The 10,000-nt window shown below is 45.1% G+C and overlaps 3 protein-coding genes across 3 annotated transcripts in view; 2 read left to right on the forward strand and 1 right to left on the reverse strand.

Annotated features, from left to right (window-relative positions):
- Positions 1-569, reverse strand: part of nmnat2 (nicotinamide nucleotide adenylyltransferase 2) — a 12,018-nt gene extending 11,449 nt beyond the window's left edge. The window contains 1 exon segment of the mRNA XM_042497398.1: positions 525-569. Within this exon segment, the coding sequence (XP_042353332.1) occupies positions 525-569 (45 nt within the window).
- On the forward strand, positions 568-2,102 carry LOC121951152. The gene is made up of 3 exons (XM_042497399.1): positions 568-573; positions 701-1,325; positions 1,368-2,102. Exons 1-3 carry the CDS (start codon positions 568-570, stop codon positions 1,985-1,987), a joined length of 1,251 nt encoding a protein of 416 aa, XP_042353333.1. The 3' UTR covers positions 1,988-2,102.
- Positions 2,103-4,480: 2,378 nt separating this feature from the next.
- Positions 4,481-9,432, forward strand: LOC121951717 (amphiphysin-like). The gene is made up of 6 exons (XM_042498163.1): positions 4,481-4,719; positions 5,403-5,447; positions 5,704-5,754; positions 7,471-7,659; positions 7,778-7,879; positions 8,847-9,432. The coding sequence occupies exons 4-6, from the start codon at positions 7,477-7,479 to the stop codon at positions 8,949-8,951; spliced, it is 390 nt and encodes a 129-aa protein (XP_042354097.1). The 5' UTR covers positions 4,481-4,719; positions 5,403-5,447; positions 5,704-5,754; positions 7,471-7,476; the 3' UTR covers positions 8,952-9,432.
- The last annotated feature ends 568 nt before the right edge of the window (positions 9,433-10,000 follow it).

Genomic DNA, 10,000 nt, shown 5'->3' on the forward strand with positions numbered 1-10,000 from the left:
ATGGTGGGGGTAACGTGATGGTCTGGGGTTACTTTGGTGCTGGTAAGGTGGGAGATTTGTTCAGGGTAAAAGGGATTTTGAATAAGGAAGGCTATCACTCCATTTTGCAACGCCGTGCCATACCCTGTGGACAGTGCTTGATTGGAGCCAATTTCATCCTACAACAGGACAATGACCCAAAGCACACCTCCAAATTGTGCAAGAACTATTTAGAGAAGAAGCAGGCAGCTGGTATTCGATCTGTAATGGAGAGGCCAGCGCAGTCACCTGATCTAAACCCCATTGAGCTGTTGTGGGAGCAGCTTGACTGTATGGTACGCAAGAAGTGCCCATCCAGCCAATCCAACTTGTGGGAGGCGCTTCTAGAAGCGTGGGGTGAAATTTCTTCAGATTACCTCAACAAATTAACAGCTAGTATGCCAAAGGTCTGCAATGCTGTAATTGCTGCAAATGGAGGATTCTTTGACGAAAACAAAGTTTGAAGGAAAAAATTATTATTTCAAATACAAATCATTATTTCTAACCTTGTCAATGTCTTGACTATATTTTCTATTCATTTTACAACTCATGGTGGTAAATAAAAGTGACTTTTCATGGAAAACACAAAATTGTCCAGGCGACCCCAAACTTTTGAACGGTAGTGTACGTTCTCTTGGTAGAGGGTTGTCAAACTTTAATCAACACTGCTTTTCCCGAGCAGGCTGCAGACTCCGGCTTCGTCGCCGACTGGTCCGCTGACTTTGGTTCACTGTCAGCAAACGGAGACGCTGCTCTAGGAGCTGAGGAGGGGTCTCAGGGCGGGGCTAAGGGCGGGGCTCAGGGCGAGGCTCTGGACGAGGCTAAGGGCGGGGCTCAGGGCGAGGCTCTGGACGAGGCTCAGGGCAAGGCTCAGGACAATGAGACGGCAGCTGAAGACAAGGTCAGCAGCTCCGCAGTCAGAGCAGATGAGGATGAGACGAGGCAGGAGGAGCGCAGGATGTCCACCCCGGGGCTGATCTTCACCAATGAATACGGAGAACAGATTGAGGACAGCACTGAGGACAGAAGAGACAGGTGGTCCAGGTCTCCAGATGGGTCTGGGTCAGAATATGAGACTGCTGAGGAGTGGGCTGATGGAGGTCAGGGAGGAGGCTGGGCCAGTGCTGACGACGACGTTTCCTATGAAGACCGTCCCCCGGTGGACATCTCAGAGGGGTGGGGGTCTGGAGACAAAGGTCTGGCAGCAGATTGGTGTCAAACAGTGGTTTCACCTGAGAACGCTGCAGCAGACAGGAAGTGTTCAGTTAAAGAAGAGGAGCTGCCAGGAACCCAAACACAGGGAGGAGGTGCGTTTGATTCAGATCCTTTTGCTGAAACACAGGGAGGAGGTGCGTTTGATTCAGATCCTTTTGCTGAAACACAGGGAGGAGGTGCGTTTGATTCAGATCCTTTTGCTGAAACACAGGGAGGAGGTGCGTTTGATTCAGTAACCTCAGCTAAAGCACAGGGTGGAGGTGCGTTTGATTCAGATCCCTTTGCTGAAACACAGGGAGGAGGTGCGTTTGATTCAGTAACCTCAGCTAAAGCACAGGGAGGAGGTGCATTTGATTTGGATCCATTTGCTGAAATAAAAGGTGGAGACAAGGGGGCTGGTTTTGAATTTGATCCATTCCCTGAGCACTCAGCAGAAGGGGGAGTTGTGTCCACAGGGGACAGAGGCGGGTGGGACACGGGGTCTCCTGCCGGCAGTTTCCCAGCAGCCTTCTCGGGGACTGAGGGTCCAGAATCCAGCACCTCGTCCTGGCAGGAAGTGAGTCCCTGCAGGGGGTCTGCCGCGTTCTCCAGAACAGCAGGAGGAATAAAAGACGGAACCGTTACCAGAACTCACAAAGAACCAGAAAATTCAGACATGTCCGAAGACGAGGCCGCAAACCGGAGATTTGGAACGTTGTATCGAGAGCTAGAAACAGAACAGGAGGTACTGACGTTCTCCTCCTCAGGGAGCTGAACTAGTTCAGACTGTAGAGCTCAGTGTGTTCTCCCCAGATCCCACAGACAAAGTCACAAAGAGTAGTTCTCCTGAAACCAGGATCCAGCCTGAGCTCCTCCCGCCCCCCTGAGCTCCTCCCCCTCCTCCCACCTTCCTCAGCTCAGCTCCTCCCGCCCCCCCTGAGCTCCTCCCACCTCTCTCAGCTCCTCCCCTGTCTCCCTCAGCTCCTCCTGCCACCCTTAGTTCCTCCCGTCTCCCTCAGCTCCTCCTGCTTGCTTTGTCTCCTTGTTCTGGTCATACTTTGATGTTCCCACTGAATCTCTTCAGTCTTCAAACACTAATTTGTGTTTTTTTGTTTAAATTTAGGTGACGGACACGTTTAACGGATTTTCACAGGTAACAGACTGAGAGCTGCCATCCACATGTCCTGACCTTTAATGTCCCAACCCTTAAAGTCCCACCTCTAGATGTCTTCACTCTTGATGTCCCGACTCTTAAAGGCCTCACTCTTAATGTCCCAACTCTTAAAGTCCCGACTCTTGATGTCCCGACTTTTAATGCCCCTGATACTTGATCCCGACTGTTGATGTCCTGACTCTTGATGTCCTGTTCCTTGATGCCCCAACTCTTAATGTCCTGAGTCTTGATGTCCTGTCTCTTGATGTCCCAGCTCTTAATGTCCCAATTCACGATGTCCTGTCTCTTCATGTCCCGACCTTTGATGTACAGACTCTTAATGTCCTGACTGTTGATGTCCAGACTCTCGATGTCCCGACTCTCGATGTCCAGACTCTTGATGTCCCGACTATTAAAGTCACGAGTCTTGATGTCCCAACTCTTAAAGTCACAGCTCTTGATGTCCAGACTCTTGATGTCCAGACTCTTGATGTCCCGACTCTTAAAGTCCCGGCTCTTAATGTCCTGACTTTTAATGTCCTGACTCATAATGTCCCGACTTTTAATGCCCCTGATACTTGATCCCGACTGTTGATGTCCCGACTCTTAAAGGCCTCACTCTTAATGTCCCGACGCTTGATGTCCCGACTCTTAAAGGCCTTACTCTTAATGTCCCGACTCTTAAAGTCACGACTCTTGATGTCCCGACTCTTAAAGTCACGACTCTTGATGTCCCGACTCTTAAAGTCACGACTCTTGATGTCCCGACTCTTAATGTCCAGACTCTTAATGTACCCACTCTTAATGTCCTGACTCTTGATGTCCCGTCTCTTAATGTCCCATCTGTTTTTGTCCTGTTTCTTCATGGTTGTCTCTCCTGTCGATGCTAAGAATGGTCTAATTGTGACTCTTCCTCTTCTTTTCCGATTTGACGCCTGCTCTCTAAAGGATGCCACTGCTCCGTCCTTTTTTGCTGATTTTGATAAGATGGTGAGTTTTACATCTCACTATGTGACTTCAAATAACGTGTTGATGTCTTAAATTTACTGATCTGTTCAGTTTATTATTCTTTAATCTGTCTCTCAGAATAGAGAGTATATTTTGGTAAAGTTTGTGTTTTTATCTGTAAAATGTGATCTGGAAATGTTCACTCCAGAGTTTGTTCATACCTGGTTCAGGAGCCGTGACTCACCTCAGCATCCGGATCTGTTAGAGATCTGTGAAGTTCAAGTCTGAATGACACACTCAGTCCTCCTGGACAGGAAGTATGTCTAGCACAATGAAGTTCAAGTTTTAAAAGTGAAAAATACTGTTCTGATTATTATTTCTATATCATGATTACAAATCATTCATGTGAGAGCAGGAGTTTACTGTCGGAGCTGGTTAAGGTGCAGCTGTACACTGTAAAAAGTCAAACGTAAATGTATGATATCTCCCTGTAAAAGGTGGGGGAGTAGAAGTAGAGGTAGTTAGATCTGTTCTGATCACATCTGAATAAATGGGGTAGAAATAGAAGAAGTCAGATCTGAATTTATGTTGCTACTTCTCACCACCTGGTGCTGCTGATCTTATTCTGTCTTAATAGTTTCAGAGTACGAATTGACTTGTGACTTGGTTGATTTTCATCACAGTGACATGGGACTTGGTTGAGACTCGAAGGTTAAGACTTGTGACTTGCACGTGTGTGATCACAGAGTGTTCTGGGTACGGCTGACCTCCACTCAGTGAAGGTCCGGTACCGACACGTGCTGCCAATGTTAAAAACGTCATGTCTAAGTCTTGAAATGATCCTCTCTGCTGGTGTCCCTTGTCCTCGACACGTGTCCTCAGTCAGCTGGTGGCACTGCCGAGGAAACACGAGTCGTGTCCTGAACTTGTGTGAGTTTTGACATGAAGACCAGGAGCAGATATGAGGGCAGAGTCTGAGTCCACATTTGAACAGTGTTTTCTTTGACCACCATGTTTCTTTACCAAAGAATGAAGTTACTGAATCAGCTGAGGCACCAGAAGCCTCAGAGACAGGAGGCGCAGCTCCAGCGCCCCCTGCTGGAGGAGAGGAGGACCAACATTCACCTCCTCCTGCTGGAGGAGAGGAGGACCAACATTCACCTCCTCCTGCTGGAGGAGAGGAGGATCAACATTCACCTCCTCCTGCTGGAGGAGAGGAGGACCAACAATCACCTCCTCCTGTTGGAGGAGAAGAGGACCAATATTCACCTCCAACAGCTGGAGGAGATGAGGACCAACATCCATCTCCTCCTGCTGAAGGAGAGGTGGAGGAACCTTCATCTGTGCCAGCTGGTGATGAAGATCCAGCAGAACGATCTGACGGCCTGAAGGAGAAGGAACCTGATGTGAGCTGATAAGTCGATCACAGGAACTCACTAACGACATGGCCTCATCTTCATCACCATCATCATTGCCATCATCATCATCACCACCACCATCTTCATCATCATCACAGTCGTAATATCATCATCATCATCATCTTCATCACCATCATCATCATCTTCAGCACCATCTTCATCATATTCACCATCATCACCTTCATCATCATCATCATCACCTTCATCATTTTCATCATCATCATCACCTCCATCATCTTCATCATCTTCATGACCTTTATTATCATCTTCATAATCATCATCATAATCATCTTCATCATCATCTTAATAATCATTTCCATCATCTTCACCATCTTCATCATCTTCAGCACCATCTTCATCATCACATTCACCATCATCAGCTTCATCATCACATCACCTTTATCATCATCTTCTTCATCACCTCCATCACCTTCATCATCTTTATCATGACCTTTATTATCATCTCAATAATCATTTTCATCATCACCATCTTCATCATCTTCATCATGTGACACCATTATTGGATCATGAATTGTCAGTTATTGAATTGAGTAAATTAGTTTGATCTGATTTCATTGTTGATTTTTGTTTTGTTGTTTTTGTTTTGTGTCTGTTTTTGAATTTACTTTTTTTAAGGAGTCATGTGACTGAATGTGATTTTCTGTCCGCAGACGACGGTTGAATCTCCGGGCGCTGAGAAGGCGGAGCTTGATGAGGTGGGTTTTTTTTTAATTGTACTCTGATGATGATTTGAATGTAGTTTTTCTTTGTTGTCTTGAGTAACTGATGTTGTTAAAGGTGCTTTACTGTGAAGATGAGTCCTGATGAAAAGAGTTAAGACAGTATTTCACAGCTACAAATCACTGAACTTACTACATTTATGACAGTTGTTGACGTTAAAGGTTTACATTTATTTCTGTGATTAAAGTGTCTGCTCTTTAATGAAGTGAACAAACTGATTTGTGTGCACAGATCCTTCCTGCTGACGAGGCAAAAGCATCTCCAGATGAAGCAGCTCCGTCTGTAAGAATCCCTCGGCTTTCATTATGACCATACGATGCTAAAATACGTCTCTCACTTAATCCTGCACTGTCCTCAGTTTGATCAACGAGTCATCAAACGTTATCACTGTCATTAGGTCCTTTTTTGCGTCTTCTTACATTGTCGGCTGTGGCTTTGTAATTGTCTATGTTTCCAGCTGGTTCTCCATGCTTTCTGCTTGTGCAGTGATTTAACTAAATTTTTTATGAAAATGTAACTATACGCATCATGTAACAACATACATTTTGAGAAAACCTTCATACCCCTTATCAATCAATCAATCAATCAAACTTTATTTGTATAGCACTTTTCATACAAAAATAATGTAGCACAAAGTGCTTTACATACAAACAGATAAATAAAAAACAATACATGACCCCACAAACCCACAATCCATGCTCAGGGTTAGAGAATGTGTCATAAGGAAGGACTCAGTGAAAACTGATACTGACCAACTGAGGGAACATAGCTTATATTAACGTTGTTTCTAGCAGTGTTTCAACCTGACGCATATCGTGCGGACACTTTTCGGTTGTACACTTATCCCCAAAGCACTGACAAAGCTGAGCTATGTTACAAGTTCAGATTGAGAATGGGCTGAAAAATCCAGTGTCTGAAAGTAACACTGGAACCACCGAGGAGGGTCATTTTGACCCCCTGAATGTCGGCTGAATTAGTGTATGATATGGAAACGTTGTGATATGTATCAATGTTAGACGTGCTCTTTAGGTTGAGTTGTGCATATGTCTGAAGATGAGATGTGGGATTAGCTACCTGTCATCATAACCCTGGGCCTTTTTTGGGCCGCTGGCTCCTCGTCCTCAGTGAGGATTTCTCATCAGAGGGTGGGGGGTCGTATATCTCATCTGACTCTTTCTCCGTTATATCTCCCCCATCTGATTCCTCTTCATTTATGGCCTATAATTTTGCCAGAGCTTCCTCTACATTCCTCCGCCGTCTGTATCTGTCCATGTTTACCGACAAAACCTCCGATCTGTAGCTGTGTTGTGTGTGACAAACTTCTTATGAAAAGTCAAAACAATGGCACTGACAGGCGTTTGCGCCACTGGTCCAGTTGCTTAGCAACTAGCCCCACGCGGAGAGCTGATAGTTGACAGTCAGCTGTCGGCAAGTGCCGACAGCTTAGCGTTCCCGCCGCTGGTCCGGTTGTTTAGTCAACAGCACTTGTCACAGCGACCTGCCACAGCTGTTTCCACAGAGTCAAAATGACCCTGTGTGGCGATTGGAGGTATAAATGGTAAAGATTTTTTTTCGTTTGTCCCACAACAACTAAAATTCGGTAGATGATTAACAACACAATTACAGCCAAAGTCAGGAAATGACAGATGCAGGAGTTTTATTTTAACAAAGTTACATGCGTTTGAAATCGTGAGTGGGTGAAAACGACCCACTTTGGCGGTTCTAGTGTTAACCCTTAACATGACCACATTCTTCAGTTCCTTTTAGAGCAGGAACAGTAACGTGTGAAGAGATGGTGCAATAGATTCATTCATTTAGATGTGACTTAAGTTCTACAAACAAAATACAACAGTGTCACCAGCAAATGTCTCCATTGAGGTGCTTGAAAGGTTTGGAAAAAGCTTTTGAATCTCTGGGTTACACTTTGCTTCTTCATAATAACTGAAAGAAAGTGAAAGGTCATCAGCGTGAGAGCTGAATGCTGTTTGTCCTCTGCAGGAAAAGATGCCGATCCCCTCTGTGGTGATCGAGCCTGCCTCCAGCAACGAAGGCGACGATGACCGTGACGCTGACATCATCTCCCCCACCGCCATCAGTGATAACGGCGTGACAGCTGGAGACCAGCCTGTCAAACACATGAGTCCTTCTGGTGGAGTGTCGGGACTCCCTGATGACTTTCTTTACAAGGTGGGACTTCCTCCAGATACTAACTGCTGACTTTGACAGCAGCACGGTATAAACGACACGTTTGAGAACGCGATCAGTCTGTCAGCAGAGGCAGTGACGGTGTTTTGACTTTCTGCAGGTGGAGACGATGCACGACTTTGAGGCTGCAAACTCAGACGAGCTTGAACTGAAGAGAGGCGATGTGGTGTTGGTGGTTCCCACTGCGTCAGTGGAGGATCAGGTGAGAGCAACTGGTGGCCCACTAAAGTTTCGTCATTTAAAGAAGTATTTCGGGGCGGCCTGTAACTCAGCAGATAGAGTGCTGCCCTGTGCAGCCACGCCCACCTCTCTTCAACTGTCCTATCAACAAAGTGAAAATGCCCCCCAAAATTAAGTATTTAGTATTTTAGCGATGTAAAGAAGGTGTCACATCAAACAAACCGTCTCTGCAGCAGAGAGATGCACATGCTTTTAAAACTTGTTGTGACAAGACCAGAGAAAACAGAGAAAAAGGACACTTTTGCTCAAGAGGTAGAAAACCTACAATGACCAGAATGCACTGCTCCTGACGTAATGTGTAATGGTTTGTGCGAAACAATGGCAGCCAGATCACGTATTCGAGTTAAAGAGTAAAACATGTTTCTGAAACATTTGGGGAAGGAAATAGAAACTCAGTAGCAGAATCTTGGTTTATATTTGATCGACGCTGCTTAGTTTGACTGTTGGATCTCCGTTTTTTCAGCCGCCGTTTTCACTCTGCAGGAAGCAACGTGGCGCCAACTTCCTGTTCACTAACTCTCGCCATTTTGGCGAAATGAGCATTAAAATATGTTTCTGAAATCATGTAAGGAGAGAAATAGGCAGTGCAATAACGATCTTGATTTATATTGATCAGTGCTGCCTAGTTTTACTGTCTGATCAGATTTTGGACAGAGTATGAGACACACAGAGAGGGACGGTCCATCTCTTGATTAGCCGTATACTCGTTAATTACATGATGGCGGCGGTTTGCGATCAGCGCAGTTTCTCTGTGGGGAGAGGAGGGATGTCTCTGCGCTGGTCAGATGGAGGGACGCTCCCCACGGTTCTCTGCACACATTGTTGAGACACGAAGCTGGTTGAGAATTGGCAGTGTCCCTTTAAGTCCAGCAGCATCAGAAAGGACGGAGAAAGACGTGGCGCTGATTGTTCTGTGGTTGGTGTTGCAGGATGCCGGCTGGCTCACAGGGGTCAAAGAAAGTGACTGGCTGACGCTCGGAGCCGGCGCACACAAAGGACTTTTCCCAGAAAACTTTACTCAGCGTTTGGAGTGAGAAGTCTCGTTAGCCGGCGGAAAGAAATGAGCAGAAGTTTAAGACGTCGTCATCCAAGCTGACCGTCAGCATGTAGCCAACCTCTGAAACAACCTGACAACCTGCTGCGGCCGTCTGCTGGACGACGCCAGGCTTCCTCTGGTAGACCAAACTCTACAATCTACTGACAGTAAAAAAAAGTAGTACCATTCCCAGCAAAAGTGGAATTAATAAGCATGATGTGATAGTATGGTCTACCCTTCTCTGGAATTGAAATGTTTTTTTGTTTGTTGTTGTTGAAAGAAAAAAAAAGAAGTGTGATGTATTTATTGGGAATGTTGCAATCTCTACATGTTCACGCCTACGAAAAGCAGGAAAATTGTTTGTGAAGAAAAAAGAACTATTCCTTCTTTGCACCGTGTGTTGTACTGATTTCGTTGTTCTGCTGTGGAATATATCAGACTCTGTAGTGCTGTGATTCATTGAAATATGAACCATGAAACTCTTGATTTGTGCTTTCTTTCGGATACGTCATTACTGTTTCCCTACGCTCGCTGTTAATGTGTTTCTGTAATCTCATAGCTGAGTGTGTGTGCTCATCTTTTCTTCTGCATCATTGATGAGAAATTCAGGCAGAGTTTTATTGTGTTTTGCCAAAAATTATGAACATGTGTCACTGGCAAAAAAAACTGTACATTCAGTATGATAATCTGAGATAATTTATTAAATAAGTATTCAAAGATTAAAAACTGTGAAAAATCTGCCTACTATATATTTGAGTCACGTGTCTCATGAGCAACAGAGACAGCTGGAAGACATTTTCCTGCCCTCAGCTTTTACTGAGTGTTCAGTCACAGCCGAGGTATCGGTAAGTGCAGGATGCGCTCTCTGTTGTCGGTATTTTTCAGGTCTCCATAATCCAACAGTTCTGTACATCAACAAATATGATGTCACTTCCTTTGATAGTGCAGTTAAACCTTAATGTAGATCTTTTTGTGATGTACATACCATAAACATTTATGTCAAGATCAATAAATAAGACTTCATAAGGTACTATTTGTCCCATTTTT

This window comes from Plectropomus leopardus, chromosome 12 (assembly GCF_008729295.1).
Source record: "Plectropomus leopardus isolate mb chromosome 12, YSFRI_Pleo_2.0, whole genome shotgun sequence".
Taxonomy (NCBI): Eukaryota; Metazoa; Chordata; class Actinopteri; order Perciformes; family Serranidae; genus Plectropomus; species Plectropomus leopardus.